Consider the following 22,365-nt stretch of genomic DNA (forward strand, 5'->3'; position numbering starts at 1 on the left):
CTCCGCCGCGTGCGGGCCGCGCCGCCCGCCCTCCCCACGGGGACAGTGGGCGGGCCCTGCGCGCCGTGATGGTTCGAACGAGCCAATAGGGCGCGGGCTCTCGCGGGCTCCGGCCAATCGGAGGGTGAGGGGGGCGTGGCCGGCGGGGTCGGCGGCACCGCCCCCCCGCTCGCATCCTCTCGGCGGGGCGAGCGCGACCATTTTGCGGGGGGGAGCGGCGGGAGCGGGTCCGGCAGCGACACCGGGACCGGCAGCGGGGAGCGGCACCGGGATCGGCGCCGGGAGCGGCACCGGGGAGCGGCACCGGCGGCTGTGCCTGACGGGGGAGCGGCGGCTCCGCAGGCGCGGCCTGAGGCGCTGGGCCCAGCGCTCCCGCTCGCTCCGGGCGGCCTCCGCGGCCTCCGCGGCCCCGTTTGCTCCGCGCCCGGCCCCGCGCGGCCCGCAGCGCCGGGAAGATGTCGCGGCCCGTCAGGTGAGTCCCGGCGCCGCCGCCGCCGCCGGGCCGGCCCGGGCAGCGCAGGCCGCGCTCAGGCCGTGCGGATTTCTCCTCTATTTCCCCTTGTTTCCCCCCTGCTCACTTGGCACGGCCACCGCGGCCGGCACCGCGCTTCCCCCCGCGGGCCGCGCCGGGGCGGGCGCGCTGCCGCTGCCCCGCGTTTCCTAACGGGGAACACCGGGGGTTTTGGCCGCCGCCGCGACCCACTTGGCGCGGGGCGGGCGCTGCCGGGGCCGCCATCCGCGGGCCCCCGCGGGCGGCGGGGCCGGGCGGAGCGCGCTGCCGGGGGAGGGGAGCGGGGCCATCCGGCGAGGGTCCGGGGCACGGGGGCTGTGCATGGGGAACCACGCGGAGGGGAGGAGCCGGCGGGAGCCGCCCCCTCGCTGCGAGCGCCGCCGCACGCCCCGCTCCGCCCGGCCGCGCTCCGGGCTCGCCTGCCCGCCGCTGTTCGCCGCCGCGGTTTCCCTCTCCGAGCCCCCGGCAGCCGGGTGGGTCTGGGGTCGGCGCTTTGGTGTCGGTGGGATGGAGCGTGGTGGGTTTGGGAGTGTGCGGCACCGCGAAGTGGTGCCCCAGGGAAAGGCTGGAGCTGTGTCAGGGTGGGGGTTTGGGATGTTTCTTCGCCCAGAGGGTGCTGGGCACTGCCCAGGCTCGCCAGGGAATGGGCACGGCCGCAGAGCTCCAGGAGAGTTTGGGCAGCGCTGCCGGGCATGCCCGGGGTGGGATTTTGCAGGGCCCGGAGCTGCGCTGGATGATCCTTGAGAGTTCAGTCCAGCTCAGGATATTTTAATTCCCTTGTGTCTGTCAAAGCTTTGCCAAAGAGGTGGCAAAAGAGCGAACTCGTGATTGAAGTTGTCTTTATAGCAAAGGTGTGAAGTTTCCCACGGTGTTCTTCTCTTGCTTTGTAATTCCTTCATTCTCAAATGGCTGGCTGGAGTTTTATTCCCAGTTGGAGTTTTATTCCCAGTTGGAGTGAGTTTTATTCCCAGTGAGCCTGGCATGGGCTGTGGATGTTGGGTGTTTTGGCTAATTTAACTAAAAAGTACAAATTAATTGTGACAGCGATGCATCTATACACTTAGAGATGACAGCATTTGCATTTGAGTAATAGTTCTCATAATGCGGAATTTAAAATCTAAATGGAACCCAGGACTGCTTTGCTGAGTAGGGGAGTGGCTCAATGAAGGGTGAGCTCCCAAATTAGTGGTGATGTGTCTCTGCTGCCTGAGGGGACGCTTCAGTGTTGGAGATTTGTTCCAGGTGAGGAAAGGCTGCTGTCTTTAAAAGCAGAGCCTCCGAGCTTGCTGGAATTAAGTATTTTTGCGAGGATTTAAAAAAATAATTAAAATAAAACAACTCTGTCCAGTCCTGGAGCGTTGTGAGAGGTCTGCCTGCTCTCAGCCTCAGCTCTGCAGGAAAAATGAAGCACCAAAGTCCAGCAGGTTGTTTAGAGCACAAAACCTCCTGGCACGTGGCAGGATAGATGCAGCAGTCCCTTATCTCCCTGGATTTAATAGCCCTCCCAGGGGAAAAAAGGTAAATATTCACTGGCTGCTACATTATATTGCTCTGCTAGCTAGAAAACTCTGCCTGTAGATTGAAATCCATTCATGAATTAATGCTGGAATGAACTTTTTTCTGCCTGTCTTTGCTGGTTTTTGGTAAAATGGAAGCCTGGTGCAAGGTTCTTCATCAGAGGAAGATTTAGTGGTGGGAGAGTTTTTCTCTAGTCCGTGTTCTTTGAATTAACTGGTGATGTCTGCTGGTTTCTGGTGAATATGTGTGCACCTAAAGCAGTGAACTTCATAAAATCCATCCTATATCCCAAGTTTTTACTCCACTTGTTGAGAAAATTGACCTGTGGCTGAGTCTGGCTGTTAATATCAGTTATTTAAAACTAAGTAGTAATAAAATCCTGCCTATTTACAGGCTTCTTGTGCCTGGCACTGAGAGCCAGGTACTTCCTGCACAGTTCATTTCTCCTGGGTGGATAATGATGGGTTTTCAGTGTTGTTAGAAAAAGGCAAGGAGTAAAAACTAAAAGAACCTGAAATTACTGAATTTCTGCATCTCTTGTGTTCTGCAAAGAGAGCTGGGGCTGCTTATAGGGATAAAACAAAACAAAATTAAATACTTGGAGTCACTGTGTTTTTCTATATCCAGCATCAATTAATGTGTTTAAAGTCAGAATTTTGCTTTCTGGTACAACCTTTTTCTTCTGCTGTTTCTCACTGGTCACTTTTACTTGCTGGTCATCTCCTGCAGGCTTTGCAAATTGAGATGTTGTGGGCAGGGGTGGAAATCCCAGGGTTTTTTTGGTCATTCATTTCAAGCTTAAAACCACTTAGGAATTTATCTCAGTGCTTCAAGGCTTTACATCCTTCATTTTTCTGGATTGGAATCCCAGCCTGCTGTTGGCACTGCAGTGGAAGGGTGAAGTTTTACAAAAAATATAATCTTTAAAAGATAACTTGCTGCCAGTGTTGTCACTGGGCAGTGTAAAGTAGAAATATTGTGATTGTAGAAAAGTTCCTGTGGGATTGCAGGCACGCAACAGTTCCTTGGGGATTGGCACTTAATAAAATGGAGTGATGCTGTGTGGTCCAGGGATGGATGAGTAAAAAGCTGATTCTTGCTCTGTTTCAGGCTGAAGAGAAACAGAGGGAAGGTGGAGGTACAAAAAAATTCAAAATATCAGGGTGGGGGAGTGAGCTGGGTGTTTGGGTTTGGTTCCCCTCCTGCTCTGCATCATTTCTGTAGTAAAATCTCAATTCTAATTAGAGTCAAATAGAGAATGAGCACAAGACTGCTTTAATTATTGCTGCAGAAATCATAGAATTGTTTTTTCCACCTTGACCCTTCAGAGAAACATTAAATCAGGAATTGGAAATGTGACAGTGGCATGAACAAAAATTGTCACTGTGGCAAAAATCCTGGAACAAAACCCTCCCTTCCCCAGGCACATCCCCTGGGTCACTCCCTCCCGGTCTGAGCGGGACAAAATTCCACTTTAGGGACACAATTACTGGCAATTTTTGATTTACATTCCTATTCCAACAAGGAGCCCTCCTGAACATTGCCTCCTGACCCATCTCATGAGTGAAAAGATGAATTTTATTCTCATAATCATCAGAAGAATAATTAAATTATTAAATAAGGAATCTGATTTTATGTATCAAGTATTGGGTTTTTTCCCTATGAAAGAATAAGTGAGGTGAAAAAAGCAGAGTTCCCACATACAAACAAGACTTTTAGACATCACTGAGCTACTGAACAAGATGGAAATGGCAGATTTTTCCACCTTGATCCTTCAGAGAGCATAAAATCAGGAATTGGGACACAATTATTGGCAATTTTTGATTTAAATTCCATTCCAGCAGGGAGCGTTCCTGGGCGTTGCTTCCTGATCCATCTCATGATGGGTCAACACGAATTTTGTTCTCATAAACATCAGAATAATGAAGTTATTAAATAAGAAATCTGATTTTATGTGGAGTTCAGAGTTGTTTGGATCCCTGAAAATCCTGCAGGTGCCACGAGCAGAGCCTGACGTGGGGAGTCAGCCCAGACCCAAATCTGAGCTCTGTAGTGGGCATTTAATTATTTTAATTTAATTTATTAGTGAGCATCAAATTGTTTTGTGGCGTTCAGAGTTGTGTGGATCCCTGAAAATCCTGCAGGTGCCACTCACCTCTCAGTGGTGGGTGCCAAGTCCAATTTTTACCCAAATTTTGGGTCCCTGATTGTCACCAGGTGCCCTGTGCCACCTCCTGGTGGTGATTTTAAATCAATGTTCATGGAAAGCCCAAACCCAGCACTGCAGATTTGCTTTGCCCAGCTCTAAAAATCCCTGCAGGAAACACTTGGGGCTGGAATTTGTATTTTTTTGTGTATAAAAAAGACACCAAAAAGTGCTTTTGGTGGCAATATTTGCTGATGATAATGATCTCACCTTTACCTGAGAGTGAAACCTGACTGCTGAGGAGGGGCTGGAACTTTGCTCACAAATTCTGAGAATTTTTGGCTACATTGGTTAAATCAAGGCTGTACTGAAAAAAAAATAAATACAAAAAACCTCAATAATCATTTCATCTCCTTGCCTTTGCTCTGTTGGATTGAGGGTGGGTGTTTGTATGCAAACATTCTCTTAATTTTGGATTTTTGATGACTCCTTTTAGCATTGCCTTGCAGGATTATATGTTGTGGATTTTTTTTTTTTAAATGTGGATTTCATCTGTGGGTTTTAATGTCTGTACAAATATCTGGGAATCTGTGCATTCCCTTAAAAAAACAAAAAAAAAAAAACCCACAAAAAAAACCCAAACAAATAAAAAAACCCCACTGATTTTTCTACCTGATTGTAGGGCTGTGCTGATGTTGATTTAAAAACTGAGGGTTTAGGGATTAAACTGAAAATTAAGTATGAGAATGACATTCTTTTTCTCAATTTTATGGGCATTTTGTGATTTTTTTTTTTTGACATGTTGATGTTGTTTTTCATAATTCCAAAATTGCACTTTGGCAGGCATCAAGAGCAGTTTGCAAGAATTTCTGTGCATTTCTGAGCTGTAATTAAATTACTGAAGTAATTTCACTGAGTGCTTCAATCTCAACATGTTGATGAGCTCCTGTTTATTCCAAAAATAAACAGGAATGTTAATATTGACATATTGACATATAACAGGAATGTTAATATCCAATAAATTGGATTGACAGCTGTTACTAAAAACTGATCTCTGAAGGATCAAGGTGGAAAAACTTCCATCTTGTTTGTATCTCAGTGATGTCTAAAAATGTTGTTTATATGTGGAAATTCTGCTTTTTTCACCCCATTTATGCTTTCATAGGAATAAACTCCAATATTGATACATAAAATCAGATTTCTTATTTAATAATTTAATTATTCTGGTGATTATGGGAATAAAATTGATGTTGACCCATCATGAGATGGGTCAGGAGGCAACGTTCAGGAAGGCTCTTGTTGGAATAGGAATGTAAATCAAAAATTGCCAATAATTGTGTCCCTAAAGTGGAATTTTGCCACGCGCAGATCAGGAGGGAGTGACCAGTGCTCGGTGCTGTTGGATTGGCTTGGATGGGATTCAACCTGTACAAATCTTCTCTTCATTTGTCTTTTTTGGGCTGTTTTTTTGGGGGATTGGTTTCATTTTTTGGTTTTTAAATTTCAAGAGCCTTGGGTTGAAATAAAACCAAATTTGCTCCTGCATCCTTCTGTAAGCCATGAGTTAGAGGTGCTTGTACAGGAGAGCAACTTATTAATTTTATTTGCCTTATTGGGGTGTTTTTTGAGGGATTGGTTTCACTTTTTGGTTTTTAAATTTATTTAATTAAATAAAATTAATTTTGCTCCTGCATCCTTCTGTAAGCCATGAGTTAGAGCTGCTCAGAAGGGCAACTTAAACTTGATTTTAGATGGCTCAGCAGTGATGGCTTTGAGGTGTCTTTGAACTGGCTGAGTTAATCAGCAATTAATTAATGATAATTAATGAACTGCCAGTGAATGCAGCTGAGTTTGGGGAGCTCAGTGTGAATTGTGCTGTGAGCAGGGGAAGGGAAGGAGGATGAGGAAGGATCCGTGTGCTGGGTGGAGTTTCCAGCTGAAGAGCTGAGCTCACGTGGCGATTGCTGCAAAATCCCATTTTTCCTTGGCTCCGTGGGAATCTCTGTATTTCCAGCTCCTCCCAGCCCCGTCAGTCCTTCCAGGAGGGGTTTGGAGTCTGAGTTTGAAGCATTTTCAGCTGAAATTTCATTGAATTTTTGGCTGTCTGGGTTTCCTTTGGTCGCTGTTTTATATGGCAGTTATCTTTTCAATAAAAGAGCTGGGATCTGATATCTTGTCAATAAAAGGGTTGGGATTTGATATCAATAAAGCAGCTGGGATTTGATATCTTGTCAATAAAAGAGCTGGGATTTGATATCAATAAAAGGGTCGGAATTTGATATCAATAAAATAGAGTTGTGATTTGATATCTTGTCAATAAAACGGTTGGAATTTGATGTCAATAAAACAGCTGGGATTTGATACCTTGTCAGTAAAAGAATTGGGAATTGATATCTTGTCAATAAAACAGTTGGGATTTGATATCTTGTCAATAGATCAGCTGGGATTTAATGGACAAGGTGCTGATAAAATAACCAACAATTCCCATTTTGGTGGTTTCAGTAAGTTCAAGAAGATTATTTGATTTTGTTGACTTCCAGATCAGTGTAGCTCATTCAAAAAGCTCCTGGAAACCCCAGTGAAAACTTCAAATGCTTTAAAAACAGGGATCGTATGGGAAAATGAAAATTGGAGGAGAAGGTGTGACAGCAGGCGAGCTGTGAGAAGCAGAAATTCCAAAGGGAGCAGTTTAGAAATTTTTGATTTATAATCTTTGTGTATTTATCAAAAAGAACGTTCACATTCTGAGACTGCAATCCAGATTATTATAAAATCTCCTCAGGAAAATGCTATTTAATGTACTTTGTGTTCACTTCTGACTGCAGAGGTGGAGGTGGCTGAATTATCCAAGTTTTCTTGGGATGTTTTTGGGCTACAAATGCAGCACTGGAAACAAGGATGGGCCATTTCTTGTTCCTTAAAGCTTTAGTAGCTCTGAAGTGATGAATTCCTGATTTTTTCTTCTGCTTTTTCACAGGAACAGGAAGGTGGTCGATTACTCCCAGTTTCAGGAATCAGATGATGCTGGTAAATGACTTTTTTTCCTTAATCTCCTTGGGCTGGAGCAGCTCGTTATTGCCATGCATATTAATTGTTCTGCTTCTAATCACATCTTCAACTCCAGTTCCAAGGAGTTTGTGTTCTTCACAGCCTGAACTGTTAATAAGTATTTGAAAATATAATCATTCTCATATGTTTGGTATTAAACAAACAATGGTGCTCGAAATCTTATTATTTAATGCTGGTATTGTTGTAGTGCCTGGAGGTTGTTGGCAGCAATGCTTTCCTTGCTCTGTGTTATGTTCTGGGGCAGAGGCTCCTTGATGCCACTTTTTCCACAGGAAAAGATGTTTTCCATTTATTTTATGACTCCAGTTGAGCTCACATTATCAAGCATTTGAGGGGGATTGCAGCTAAAAAAAATATCACCAGTGTGAATTAACAAATAAGTGCTGGATCACATTTGGAAGAAATGTAATCTCTGAATTAAAAGTCTGGATCCCATTTCTAAAAAAAAGATATATATAATCTGCAAATTAACAGAAATTTTCTGGAATATATTTTGAGTTCTTGGAGGATAAACTCAATGCTAAGGTTGCACTGATAATTAAAATGAGACAAATATTCACAATTCTTAATTATAGTGGTTTTATTAATGAAACAAGGTATTGTGTAATAGTTGTAAGGAGTTCTACTGAAAACTTCTGTTTAATAACATCCTTTATCCCATGACAGGGCAGTGCTGTTAGAATCATGCAGAAATACATATGGATGTTAATTTTTAATAAGTTTAATCATAACAAAATGTAAAATAAATCCTGTGTCCTCTTGGTGAGGTTTTTTTGTGTTTCCCTGGGTAGAAACTTCACTGTACAGAACATTTTCATGGTGCTCAAATCAAAGCTCAAATCGATGGTTTCAGCCAGGACTTTGCTTCCACCAAAGTTGTTTTGAAGTTTTTCTTTTTGGTGAGCATGAAATGCTCAGTTTGAGTTGTGGCTGAGGAGAGCAGTTGGCTGGGAATGAGTTTGATCCCAAAACTTTTTGTCTTGTCCAGATGATGATTATGGAAGAGATTCAGGTCCCCCATCCAAGAAAATCCGTTCATCTCCCCGAGAGGCTAAAAACAAGAGGAGATCTGGGAAGAATTCTCAGGAGGACAGGTAACAACAACAACAAAAACAAACAAACAAACAAAAAAAACACACAAAAAAGCAGCTTTTCATCTGTCAGCAACATTGCTCAGAGCCTTGTCCTGTGTGTGGGGAGCAGCATTTCCCAATAGCAGTGAAATTCCAGTGAGACTGGGAGTCAGTCAGGGCAGCTCGGGGGTGGCTCCGTGTGGTGGAAAATCTCTCCTCCAACCCGTGCTTCCAAAGAAAGGCTCAGCAGTCTCTGTTGTTTGGTCTCAAAGCAGTTTATTGCAAGTTATCTAAAAGATTTTCTTCTGGGGCTGCTGTGGTTTGCTCACAGCTCAGGCAGAGGCACACACACACCCTGACATCCTCTCTGACCCCGACTGCTGCTTCTCTCCCACCCAGGGCTGCTGCTGTCTTTTATATGGTACATTACGTGTGACATGGTTACAGTTTTCCCCAATGCCTATTACCTATATTAAATGGTGATTTTCTATCTTTTATATGGTACATTACGTGTTACATGTTTACAGTTTTTCCCAATGCCTATTACCTATATTAAATGGTGATTTTCTATCTTTTATATGGTACATTACGTGTTACATGGTTACAGTTTTCCCCAATGCCTATTACCTATATTAAATGGTGATTTTCTATCTTTTATATGGTACATTACGTGTTACATGGTTACAGTTTTCCCCAATGCCTATTACCTATATTAAATGGTGCTTTTCTATCTTTTATATGGTACATTACATGTTACATGTTTACAGTTTTCCCCAGTGCCTATTACCTATATTAAATGGTGATTTTCTACTCCAAACCAATCTGTGAGTGCCAACATCACCAAGAACATGGAGGTGAGGAAGGAGAAAGAGGGAGGACAGGGCAGGCCCAGATCCCAAATCCATCTTAAACCCTCTGACCCCCATGTACAAAACCAAAATCCCCCCTGTACAGCACTCAAAAATTCTTCCCTCTACTTTGTGACCACTTCTACTCTAATATCTAAACTTCTGTGACTTCTTGTTCTTCCTGCAAGGTTGGTAACTCATTCCATGGCTCAAACCCAAAATCACAGCTGTTTCCAGCTGTGCCAGGGTCTCAAATGCTTCTGACCAGGGCTTGGAACCTCCAAAAATGTCTGAGGGACATTTTGAGTTCCCACACCCAGCCCTGCTCCGTCATTCCAGCAGCTGCAGAGGCAGGGAGATCCAGGCACGAGGGCTGGCAGCTGCTGCATCCTCAGGAGGGTCAGGGCAAGGTGCAGCTCCTGCCCCGTGTCCTGCAGCCTCTCAGCATCCCTGTGGTGCCAGGGTGGCACTGAGGGCAGGGGACATTGGAAGTTTTGTGGCTCTTTGTTCCTCATTTTGGGTAATCTACAAACACTTGGTTTGGGAGCTCGGTTGCTCCAGCAGCCTCAGTTCTGCCCCGCTGCAAAGTGAAATTTTCCTGTAGAATTTCCATTTTGCAGTCCACAAATTATTGCCATGAGACCTTTGAAATAAGATTTTTTTGTTTTCATGACAGATTTCAGCTTCAGGGATGGAGGTTCTGCCAACTGGTTCTTGTTCTATCACCCCAAGATGTCTTTTATTTTCAAATGAATCAAATGATCAAATCATTGGAGAAAGCTTAGGGCAGACATGTGCCAGTTAAGAGCAAGATACACAGAATGGAAACTAAGCAATGACATAAAGACAAGTGCTGACTAAAAACCTATTCAGGACAAACCTTTATTTCATTTATAAACCATCAAAATAGCAACTAAACTGGAAGCCATGTGGATTGTGGGTTGGTTTGAGAGTGAAGTGCATGGTTCACCTCACTTTTGATTATTTCCTGCCTGGTTTAAGTTTTTCTGTGATTCAGAGTTTGAACATTATCTTCTCAGCCATGGTAACTCCACAGACAGCTGAGTAATCCTGAAGTATATCCAGGAAAAGTGACAATTCTCAGCCTGGACATCAGTTTGCTCTTTAAAAGTTGTTATTTTCCACAGAAGAGTGACTGAAATCAAAGCTGAGACAAGCACTGAGACTTATCCTTCTCTCATTTGCAGTGAGGATTCAGAAGACAAAGATGTGAAGACTAAGAAAGATGATTCACACTCAGCAGGTGACTGATAGCATTGTACTGATTGTGTACCTTTAAATCATGTCTCCTCACACCTGTGAGAGTTGCAGGAGTAGGATTTGAGACAGAAATTAAATAATTCTGATTTATTTTAAGTCATATGTTGCCTCTGCTGCTGTTACTTCCCACACTGGTTTGGGATGATGGGCTTTTTTTGTGTAATGTGACAGTCCTATAAAATTTGTCTTCAGAAGTGGATAGATGTGTTGATCCCTTCCCTGCAGCTTTTATCCAGAATGATCCAAGAAACTTCATCTTGCTGCCTTTTCCTTGCAGATGAAGATTTTGGCAGTGAAGACGATGACGTAGGAGCTGACGATGGCAAAGCCGACAGCGACTACGAGAGCTCTCAAAAAAGCAAAAAAGGAAAGAAGGCTAAACCAGACAAGAATAAGAGAGCAGCCTCCAAATCCAGGAAAAGGCCTGCAGGTAAAAAATAAATAAATAAATAAATTAAAAAGTGGTTATTTTGCAGTAAAAATACTGCAGAGGATCTTTGGGTGAGTCAGGAAGGTGTTGATGAGGTTGAATTGTCCTCACAGGAACTCAGTTAATGTTTTAACCCCCTGATACATGTTTTAACCCCTGTTTTGCCCATCTGCTGCCTCTCTGCTCTGTACTCAGCCCAATTTGGGGCCTTTTTCTGCAGAGGACAGCGAGGATGAGAAGGAAGATCACAAAAATGTTCGTCAGCAGCGGCAGGCGGCGTCCAAAGCAGCCTCCAAACAGAGGGAGATGCTCATGGATGATGTGGGGAGTGAGGAGGAAGAGCAAGAGGATGATGAGGCACAGTTCCAGGAGAGTGAGTAGATGGGATTGGAACAAGGGACACAGTTTGATTTTTGGCTGGGACGCTGAGGACAGAAATTGTGCTCCTCATTAACTTCATTTTTACTGTCCAAGTTGGGTTTTCACAGCTGGAATTTGTGCTCCGAGTTTGTGGTAAAGGTGTGTGTGTGTCCTACAAAATTTGTCTTTACTAGTAGGTAGATCTGTTGATCCCTTCTCTGCAGTTTTTATCCAGAATGAGATTTAAGTCATCAGTTATAAAAATGTGGCTGTGACAACTTTCTGTAACTTGGAAATTGGAATCTGTCATGAATTTGCATCACTTACTGTTCCTGCATGCTTGGTTGGTCATGTACAGTGGGAGGTAAGCCAGTGCTTCAAAACTCCTCTGGAATTTTCAGAGTCAAAAGTTTTTAAGGTTCAATGACAAGATTTTAGGAAAGCATTAAATAATTGAAGAGTTCCCTCAGTGACTCTGGAAGAATCTGTGCAATCTGTGAGACAAGAAACTTCATCTTGGTGCCTTTTCCTTGCAGATGATGATTTATTTTTTCCCAGGGATGCGAGTGTGTGTTTTCCAGGGATGTGTGTGTTTTCCAGGGATCTGTTTATTTGTAAGCAGCCTAAAGGATAATTATAAATTTCTCAATGCTTTTTGCCGTCCCTTTGCTTTGCTGACATAAAAACCCAGTCAGATTTTGTACCACAGCAGATAAATGGAAGCCCACAAGGTCTCAGAGTCTATGTCCACAATTCCACAATTTAACTGGCAGATCTTAAGTGTATATTTTACTTCTTTTTTTTTTTCCCAAAAAACCTGAAATTTCCTTATGTTTCCAGCAGATTCAGGAAGTGATGAAGACTTCCTCATGGAAGATGATGATGACAGTGACTATGGCAGTTCAAAAAAGAAAAATAAGAAGGTCTCCAAGAAATCCAAGCCAGAGAGGAAAGAAAAGAAAATGCCCAAGCCCAGGCTAAAGGCTACAGGTGAGTCTGTGCAATGCAAGTTTCTCAGTTTAAAACTCAGATTTTCTTTTTGCTGCAGAAACTTAGTTGAATTCTTGGGATCACAGACATCCATAAAAATGTTGGAAGGGCCAAAATGCCATGATTTAAAGCAGCAGGATGAAATAATGAGCTGGTTTTAATTCTTCCTTTAGGGGTTGGTTTGGTATCTGTGTCTTGAGGGTCAAAATTCATGGTATTGAAAACCTTCCCTGCTGAGGTGCTGCATTCTGACTTTGTGTGTCTCACAGCCAAGTAATAACAATTTGTGGCTTTGTTTGGGACTTTTTGATGGTGTCGGGGTGGGGAAATGAGAAGCAGAGGAAAACTGGATGCATTTCTGCAGGAAATTTCAAATTACAGCAGCAATGTGTGTTCTTCTTTGACAAGAGCTGTGTCCATTTGTGATGTCACATCCAGCAATTAAACAGCTTTTAAATCTTCTTAGATTGCTCTTCACTTCAGCTTTGCTAATTGGGAGTGCTGAAATCATTGTGGGTGTGGTCAAACTGCTGCTGAATGACTTTGAAATCCCATTTACTGTTGAGTTTTTCTGCCTTTGCTGCTGCTGAGTTTTACAAGGTTTTTCTTTTTCCAGTGACCCCCAGCCCAGTGAAAGGCAAAGGGAAGGCAGGTCGCCCCACAGCTTCCAAGGCAACAAAAGAAAAGACCCCATCCCCCAAAGAAGAGGATGAAGAGCCTGAAAGTCCCCCAGAAAAGAAAAAATCAGCCAGCCCTCCACCAGAAAAGTCAGGGGATGAGGGATCTGAAGATGAAGCACCCTCTGGTGAAGATTAAAATGGCAGTTGAGGAAAATCTTTGTTTAAAAAAAAAAAGAGGAAAAAAAAAAGAAAAAGGAAAAGAAAACAATACTTAGGGGTAGAACACGGTTTTGGCTGTGGCTTGACTCATGGGCTTTGAATGCTGTCTTTACTTTCAGCTGTTTAATACAGTGTATTCTTTTTTAATAAGAGGAAACCCTTCTACAGTAATATTTTGAAGTCAATGTTCTCTGTTGGCCATTCCGTTCTCCCTCCCCTGCCAAATCTGAAAAGCCATTTAAGACAAATTAACAGACCATTCAATATTTTATTTTTTTTTTCAAGGGATACTGCAGTTGTGAAGCAATAAGGTTTGAGACTGATCTGTGGAAAGCATACTTACAAATCCTTAAGTAGAATAGATTTTTCCCAGTGCTGGTAAGAGCTGTTTAAAACTATTATTCTGTATTTGAAATATATGGAAAAAAAATAATGAGCCTCTGCTTTAAAAGACTTTGAGATGAGTTCACTCTCAGCAAAAATGTAGTTGATCTAATTCCAGTGGAGGAGGATGGAACACAGGGAGGAATCCTGTGTTTCTTGGATTCAGGCACGTTTTTCATGGAAAGCAATCAAGAAACTCGGAGATGCTCCAGTGTCTTTGATTTAGACAAGACCCTCCACTCAGGATGGGAGAGTTTTGTCTCTGCTGGATAGAAAACTGTTCTGCTGTAGGCAAATTGCAGCTCATTCCAGAGAAATTCAGATATTCAACCTACAGCCTTCCCATATCCACTCACCCTTCTTTTATTCCTGCTGTAGAGGGGCAGAACAGGGAAGAGAAATTGCAAAATCAGTTTTAAAACTGCTTTCCATTGGGTACCGTGGAAAATGTTTTTATTATAGAATTTTCCAAGGAAAAAAAAAACCAACAGATAATGTAAAATGAAATTCTTCAGCTTTTGGGGCGAGGGATGTCCTTTTGTGGGTGTGAGCAAAGGATTCCTGTAGTGCTCTGGTCACTTGAGATCCCATGAGTCAGGCTTGAGTGTTTCTCTTCCCTCCCTCCCGCTGCCCTCAGCAAAGCTCCAGGGGCCACTGCCCTGTGCCCACCCTGCTCCCTGTGGGATTTGTGGGATCAGCTCCTCACCCTTCCTGTGGGATCTGCTCCCCTCCTGCCTGTGGGATTTGTGGGGTCTGTTCCCCTGCTCCCTGTGGGATTTGTGGGATCTGTTCCCCTCCTGCCTGTGGGATCTGCTCCTCTCCCCTGCCTTGGGGTTCTGCTCCCATCCTGCCTGTGGGATTTCTGTTCACCGCTCCTGTGGGATCTGTAGGATCAGCTCCCAGGTTCCTGTGGGGTCTGTGGGATCAGCTTCCAGGTCCCTGTGGATCTGAGGGCTCTGTGGGATCAGCTCCCAGGTTCCTGTGGCATCAGCTCCGAGGTTCCTGTGGGGTCTGTGGGATCAGCTCCCATGTTTCTGTGGGGTCTGAGGGCTCTCTGGGATCTGTAGGATCAGCTCCCAGGTCCCTGTGGATCTGTGGTATCAGCTCCCAGCTTCCTGTGGGGTCTCTGGGATCAGCTCCCAGGTCCCTGAGGGCTCTGTGGGGTCTGTGGGATCAGCTCCTAGGGTCTGTGGGGTCATCCCCTGGGTTCCTGAGGGCTCTGTGGGATCTGTGGGATCAGTCCCCAGGTTCCTGAGGGCTCTGTAGGATCTGTGGGATCAGCCCCTGGGTTCCTGAGGGCTCTGTGGGATCTGTAGGATCAGCCCCCGGGTTCCTGAGGGCTCTGTGGGATCTGTAGGATCACCTCCCGGGTCCCTGTGGGCTCTGTGGGATCAGCCCCTGGGTTCCTGAGGGCTCTGTAGGATCTGTGGGATCAGCCCCCGGGTCCCTGAGGGATCTGTGGGATCAGCCCCCAGGTTCCTGAGGGATCTGTGGGATCAGCCCCTGGGTTCCTGAGGGCTCTGTAGGATCTGTGGGATCAGCCCCTGGGTTCCTGAGGGCTCTGTAGGATCCGTAGGATCAGCCCCCAGGTCCCTGCGGGCTCTCCAGGGCCCTGGGCTGGCAGCAGCTGCCCTCAGCCTGTCCCTGGCACAGCAGGACACTCGAGGTGTGTGCTGCCATTTTAATGTGGTTTTATCCAAGCAGCCACGTCCTTCCCTTCACAGTTTTTATTTTCTGAACTTCATGAAACTCCACAAACCTCAGTTTTCACACCCTCAGACTGTTTTGTGCCACGTTTGTTGGTGGAAACATTAAAAACTGGACCTGCCATTTTTATTTTAATTTTTTTCCTTAAACCCTCTGTGCTTCTGTCTGTTGCTCACCTCTTTCAGCTGACAAGCTTTGCATCCTTCTTGTTTTTCGGGGTTATATTTTTTTGTCACAGAACTCCCCATTTTGTAACCAGCCTCTCGAAGGTAACATAAGGCAGCTAATTAATGAGTTGGGATTTCTGGTGGCAGCAGATTTCGAATCCTGTCTGGGATTTTGGAGAGTTCCTACACTAAATATGATCAGAAGGAGCCTGAATCCAATTCAGGTGGGGAATGGAATATTCCTCCAGCAGATGAGTGATTGTCCTGTGTGATTCCCTGGATTTTATTGAGGCTGGTAAATTCCTTTACCTTATAAAAATTGAAGTTCTCTAACGTTCTTGACTCTCATGGAACTACTGTTGCAGTTACAATAAAGATGATGTTGTTTCATTGTAAATCTATTTTTATTTTTTTACAATGGTTTGATATTTTTTTTTTTAATTTTTTTTTTTCCAGAACAGCATCAGGCTGCAGGGAAATCTCAGTCTTGAAAAAGAAAATGTAATCCCCTCTCTTCTCCCACTGCTGGATTGCAGGGAGAGCAGAAATTCCCTCAACTTATTGGGTAATACTGGGAAAATAAACGGCCACATTTTAAAAATAAAAACCATTTGGGGGTAGCAAGCACTTGTGCAATTCTCTGGTTCCCAGAGCTGTTCCCCTGCAGTCCAGATGGTTTCAATGGGTTCTTAAGGTTTTCCTTTAATTCAGGTGTACAAGGAGAATTCCAGGGGATCTGGTTCTTCACCTGCCACACCTGATGTTTTCTGAAGTGTATTTTTTGCATATCACCTCAAATATATTTTTGGTTGGTTCATTTTTTTATTTTTTAAGAAAAGTTCAGGCAGTAAAACATCATTTTTCTGTTATTGCAGGCAGTTTTTGGATTGTTTTATCCTGGCAGCTTTGGACCTTTATTCCACAGAACTCTTCTGCATTCTCACATGTTCATTTCTGGTGGGCTGGAGGCTGCCTGATGCTCCTTTCTGAGTGTCCCAAACACCATGAAAATCCCAGATTTTCAGGATTTTGTAAGTCTTTCTAACCCTGTTTTGCTGATTGGTACAAACACTGAGCCCTAATGGTCTCTGTTAGAAATACAGCAATTTCACATTTTTGCAGACAGGAGAAAATTGTCAAGGTGAATATTTCTATGATTTTGAATATTTTTATTTTCACATACATAATTTTTCAGCAGCAGCAGACTTCACCTTTTTAAATGCCCATTGGAATTAATTTGTATTAAAAGATTCTGGAAGGAAAGCTGGGAAAATGCCTTTCTTTAGGAGCACCAAGAGATTTTTATGGAGCAGAAAGTTTCATTCACAGGAGGAGGCTTTAAAAAGATTCTCTGTCTCACAGTTGTAGTCCTGGAGCCTTTGCAGAGAGGTAAAATTGATTTATTCCAAAATTCAGTCAGGCTCCAGCTCTGCCCTGACCTTGCTTTTAAAATTTCAGAACTTCCTTAAATCCACACCAGCACCTCCAGCTCTGGTTCCTGCCAACATCCTGCCTTGAACTTTTTAAAATCAGTCAAAATCTGCAATTTCAGCTGGGATTTTTTGCTAAAAATGGTTTGGTTCAGTTCCGGGGGGGTCAGCAGGAGAATGACAAGTGTGCTGAGTTAAGGGGGTCAGGAGTGGCTTAAAAATGGGGCAGCTGAAGAGTTTTTGATCAGTTTTAATTTCCTCAAGGCAGAGAGAGTGATGGGAGAGAAGCATCACCACCAGGGCAGCGCAAAAATCTGAAATCCGTTTTTTGGGTTTTTTTTTTCCTTTTTTTATCCTTTTTTCCCCTTTTTTTTTGGAATATTCTCTCCACTGATAGCCACAAAGGTACAAGAGCCACTGAGGCAGCCAGGTGAGAGAGGGAGGGAAGGAATTTGTACCATGCTGGGTGCTTTTGGAGCTGTATGAAAAAAAACAACAAAAAAAACCTGGTGCTTTGCTTTTCTGTCCTCCTGTTTGTGAAGTGTTTATTTTTCTAACAGATCCTAGCGTTGAACACACGGTTCCTAAAAGCTACAGAGTGATCCAGGAGTTTTGGTGTTTGATGGAGAATTCATTCATCTGTTGGAGGGGGCAGGAGGTGGAGCAGTTTTGGAGGGACGGAGTGGTTGGTGGCATTTAGGATGTGTGATTTTTGGGGAGGCTGCTGTCACAGTTTTCTGTGGAAATGAGAAATTCTGTGTGTATCTGACCCCACAGAGCATTTCCCCTCAGCTTGGAGTGTTCCCCTGCAGTTTTAGGAGGCTTCAGTCCCAGTGCTGACGGAACAGAAGCGACACTTGAACACTTTGTTCTGCTCGTCCGGGAGGATTTTTGGGCTTTTTTGAGCCCATCAGAGCAGGGAGTGCCCTTCAGAGACCTCCCCAAACCCAGCCTAGCTCTGAATCAAACCCCAAATTCCCACTTGGGTAGCTGAATGTCTTTTCCTGGAACTCTTGCTGTCAAACCATGAATATTTGTGGGGTGCAGCCCCTGCCTGGTGCTGCTCCCCCCGCCAGCCCCGACCGTGCCCAGCATGCTCAGTGTGACTGCAAAGCACCCGTGTGCAAACGCTCTGTACAGTGGGGCCAGGGTTTTTTATATATATATTTTGGGATGTGGTGGGTGGGGGGGAGGAGGGTGGGTGTGGAGATCCTGAGATCAGCTTAAGCCAGACTTAAATGTGTGTAAAAAAAAAAAAAAAAACCCCAAAATCTTCGGTGTGTGAGTGCGCGAGCGGGAGTGTCTGACATCCCATTCCCTTTGTGTTCTCAGCATTTGTGAGGTTTTATTTCTTTTTTTCTTATTTCCACCCCCCCCCCCTTCCTGCAGAAGCAATTGTTACAAAAAAAAAATTAATTGTAAATAAGAGCTACGTAATTTTTTTTGTTGTTGTTTGCCATCGTGTCACAGCAAACCCTGAGTGAGCAGTGTGAAGGTGGAGGAGGAGACTGGCAGCATTTTCTGGTATGCAATGAATATTTTGTCTCGAGTATCTGCAATCCCCTGGTGAGCTTTTGGAAGAAAAAAAAAAAAACAAGGAAAAATAAAAATTCAGGCTCTTTGCAGTTCCCCTCCTTGTCCTTTTTAATTTTTATTATTTTTTGTTTCATTTCAAAAGCAGGAAGAAGGGGCAGCTGCAAACAGTCATCGCTGTGGGGTTAGGAGCTCTTGACAACCCTGAGATCTAGCATGGTACTAGGAGTTAAGTCTGAATGTAACATTAATGCTTTATTTAAAATTAAAAACAAAAACACTTTGGTTTTGTTTCTTTTTTTTTTTTTTTTTTAAGGGGTTGAAGTGAACATGACTGTTGACCATGTTCGTGAATTTCTAGATGCAAACATTCATTGGTAGAATTGTGTGATGGTCTTTTGTGCTAATTAATTTGACATATTCCGAGTCTCTGTATGTACCTGCAAAGAAAGAAAAACAAAAAAAAATAACAAAAACCCTGCTTTGCTTTGATTGAAAAAGGGTTCCTGGGACTGCATACCTGCTCCTGAGCTCTGTTTTAAGTATGTGTATCCTTCGCTTGTATTTTGTATTAAAAAAAAGAACCACGAGGAAAAAAAAAATGAACCCTTTATTGTTCAGCATGTTGGAATTGTGTCCCCTCTTTTATTTTTCTCCTTTTTGGAATATATTAAGCAACTCATTCTTCTGTATCTTTTATTTTCTTTTGTAAACTTTTTGGTTTTGTTTAAAAATGGCTTTATAAAAGGGCTTTTATAACCCATGAACACGACTGGTGTCATTTTTCTGCTGCTCCAAGGGGATCATCCTGTGAGAGGTAAAAAATGTTCATCTTCCAGCATCTCTGAGAGTTTTGGGGTGAATTCCTTGGAATTCTCTGAGGAGGGGATGCCAGCTTTGGGCCAGGTATGACTTTCCCATCATTGCTTGAGAACAGACAGGGAAGAATGAAATAATCCAGAAAACTGTGCTTTACCCAGGCTCTTCCTGAAGTTCTAAATTGAGATTTTAAGGTCCAAAGCCAATTTGAGGGAGAGATGAGAGGAGGGACAAAACCCTTGGAATGTCACCTTCCCCTCCAGGAGCTTCCCCTGGTGTGTCCCAGCAGATGGGAAACTTTTCATGGAAAAATTGATCAGGAATTTGGGATCAATCATTTTTGCCTCTTGTCATGGCAAGCACGGGCAGGGCTTGGCGTGGCCCCCGGTGCTCTCTCCACCCCCGGGGTCACGCAGGGAATTTCTCCTTTCCCCAAATCCTTTGGGGCAGATTCCATCGCCTTTCCTGCAGCTCCGGGGCGGATTTGTCCCGATTTTGGCTCATTTTGATGCGCGGCCGTGCCCGCGATGTGCCAGCAGAGGGTGCTGGGAGGGCGAGGTGGAACCTGAGGAGAATGGGATGAAAAACTCTGGGATGTGTTGGAATTTCGGGTACAGGGAACATTTCTTCATTTGTTTTGAGGGGTTTGGAATTTTAGAGAAATATTGGTTTGAATTTTTCTTTATCAAGAGGGTTTTTGAGATTTTGGCATGGGTTAGCGTTTATGTATAGCGTTTATTATAGTATAATTTGTTATATATAGTTTGTTATAATAAAGAATAACATGGTTTGTTATATCTATTTGTGTGAAATAGATAATAAAGAATAGCATAGTTTGTTATCTGTGTGAAATAGATAATAAAGAATAGTGTAATTTGTTGTATATAGTTTGTTATAAGATAATAAAGAATAGTATAGTTTGTTACATCTGTTTGTGTGAAATAGATAATAAAGAATAGTATAGTTTGTCATAAGTTTGTTATAAGAGGTTCCACCTCACCCTCCCAGCGAGGGAGAAGATGGAACCTCAGGAATGGGATGAAAAACTCTGGGATGTGCTGGAATTTCGGGTACAGGGAAGATTTCTTCATTTGTTTTGAGGGGTTTTGATTTTTAGAGAAGTACTGGTTTTAACTTTTCTTTATCAAGAGGGTTTTTAAGATTTTGGGATGGATTCGAGTTTATTAGAGTGTGAAATAGATAATAAAGAATAGTGTAGTTATATATAGTTTGTTATAAGATAATAAAGAATAATATAGTTTGTTATATCTGTTTGTGTGACATAGATAATTAAGAATAGTATAATTTGTTATATATAGTTATAATAAAGAATAATATCATTTCTTATATCTATTAAAGAACAGTATAATTTGTTATTAGTTTGTTATAAAAGGAAGGAAGTGGAACCTCAGGAATGGGATGAAGGCCTCTGGAATGTGCTGGAATTTCAGGTACAGGGAAGATTTCTTCGTTTGTTTTAAGGGGTTTTGATTTTTAGAGAAATACTGTTTTTAGTTTTTCTTTATCAAGAGGGTTTTTGAGATTTTGGCATGGTTTAGCATTTATTAGAGTATGAAATAGACAAGAATAGTGTAATTTGTTATATATAGTTTGTTATAATAAAGAATAGTATAGTTTGCTATATCTGTTTGTGTGAAATAGATAATAAAGAACAGTATAGTTTGTTCTATCTATTTGTGTGAAATAGATAAAAAGAGTAGTATAATTTTGTTTTAAGAGGTTCCACCTCCTCCCTCGCTGGGAGGGCAAGATGGGACCTCTGGAATGGGATGAAAACCTCTGGAATTTCGGGTACAGGGAAGATTTCTTTGTTTGTCTGCCCCTGCCTCAAACTTGTGCTGCCCTGACAGTCCCAAGGGAGCCCTACAAACTGACATCAGCAACCTGGACTGCTGAGTTTTCTTTCCCAGGGAAAATGGCCAAAGGATGTGCCCGGGGGCCCCTGGCCCTGACTGCAAAAAATCCTTATATCGAAGGATGGACCCCACACCGAAGTTGTCCCCACCTCAAACTTGTGTTGCCCTGATAGACCCAAGGGAACCCTACAAACTGACATCAGGAACCTGGACTGCTGAGTATTCTTTCCCTGGGAAAATGGAAAAAGGATGTGCCCAGGGGCCCCTGGCCCTGACTGCAAAGAATCCTTATATCGAAGGATGGACCCCACACCGAAGTTGTCCCCACCTCAAACTTGTGCTGCCCTGATAAACCCAAGGGAGCCCTACAAACTGACATCAGGAACCTGGACTGCTGAGTTTTCTTTCCCAGGGAAAAGGGTTGGTGTTGGTGCCCATGGCCCTGTGGCCTTGAACAGGCAGCAGGCTGCAAAAAATCTGAACAATGAAGGATGTGTCCCAGACCCAAACTACGCCCACCTCAAACCTGTGCTGCCCTGACAGTCCCAAGTGAACCGTACAAACTGACATCAGGAACCTGGGCTGGTGAGTTTTGTTTCATAGGAAAAAGGGCCGCTGTTTGTGCTCAGGAGCCTGTGGCCCTGACTCAGTGTTTTCCTCCAGAAATTCCGAACAGCGATGGATGTGTCCCAGACCCAGCTGCCCCCACCTCATTTTTGCACTGCCCAAGAGTCCCAGGCACCTCCTGCAAACTGACATCACAATCCTGGGCTGGCGAGGTTTTTATCATGAGGAAAAGGGCCAGTACAGAGCCGTGTCTTCCTCAAGAATATTTCATTTTCCCTCCAAAATTCTACATTCTGCTTTCTGTCCAAAAGTTGCCTCGCATTCACTGTTGGCTCACGAATCTTGAGCAGGATCTGGGATTTTATTTGATTTATCTTTTCTTCTTCAGGTTTCTGTTTGGGGAAGATAACAGCTCCAGCAGCACATTTCCTTTGTCACCCTCTCTTTTCTCCTGCGGCGTTTCCAGCTCAGGTCTTGGCCGTGGGAGAAGATTTTTGGGTTTCATTATCAGCAACTGCCTCCCCCGACCACAGGGCTCTGTTGGTTTACCTCATTACAACGCTGTTCAGATATTTTTGATTAATTGCAATAGTTTGAGCCTGAGAACTTCTGTTTTCCTCCTCTCAAGACCAAGCCAGTACTGAATTTTTTTTCCTTTTTAAAGTCTCTGCTTGGAATTCTGGTGGGGTTTTTTTAAGCTGAGTGGTTTTCTGAGTGTTTTATGAAGGTGAGATTATTGTGCTGTTTCTGCTTTGCTTCCTGAGAAATGAGTGAAGGAATAATTTTGTCTATAATCCAATTTACCACACTAAGCTG

At 43.6% G+C, this 22,365-nt stretch overlaps 1 protein-coding gene across 2 annotated transcripts; it reads left to right on the forward strand.

Annotated features, from left to right (window-relative positions):
* Positions 1 to 236: 236 nt before the first annotated feature.
* On the forward strand, positions 237 to 19,049 carry NUCKS1 (nuclear casein kinase and cyclin dependent kinase substrate 1). Of its 2 annotated transcripts, none has more exons than XM_021535320.2 (8): positions 237 to 472; positions 7,153 to 7,202; positions 8,233 to 8,338; positions 10,374 to 10,429; positions 10,724 to 10,876; positions 11,097 to 11,249; positions 12,077 to 12,226; positions 12,843 to 19,049. In XM_021535320.2, the coding sequence occupies exons 1-8, from the start codon at positions 456 to 458 to the stop codon at positions 13,040 to 13,042; spliced, it is 885 nt and encodes a 294-aa protein (XP_021390995.1). In that variant the 5' UTR covers positions 237 to 455; the 3' UTR covers positions 13,043 to 19,049. The 2 variants fall into 2 exon arrangements, with proteins under 2 accessions (XP_021390995.1, XP_021390996.1); XM_021535321.2 differs by having other exon boundaries at positions 239 to 472; positions 12,080 to 12,226.
* Positions 19,050 to 22,365: the final 3,316 nt, after the last annotated feature.

The sequence above is a fragment of the Lonchura striata genome, chromosome 30 (assembly GCF_046129695.1).
Source record: "Lonchura striata isolate bLonStr1 chromosome 30, bLonStr1.mat, whole genome shotgun sequence".
In the NCBI taxonomy this organism is placed as follows: Eukaryota; Metazoa; Chordata; class Aves; order Passeriformes; family Estrildidae; genus Lonchura; species Lonchura striata.

Bases quoted from the DNA above. Each gene is read 5' to 3' on its own strand.
- NUCKS1 (XM_021535320.2), top strand. The intron at 11,250-12,076 runs GTGAGTAGATGG...TTATGTTTCCAG, and splicing joins TGAGGCACAGTTCCAGGAGA to CAGATTCAGGAAGTGATGAA. The intron at 12,227-12,842 runs GTGAGTCTGTGC...TTCTTTTTCCAG, and splicing joins GCCCAGGCTAAAGGCTACAG to TGACCCCCAGCCCAGTGAAA.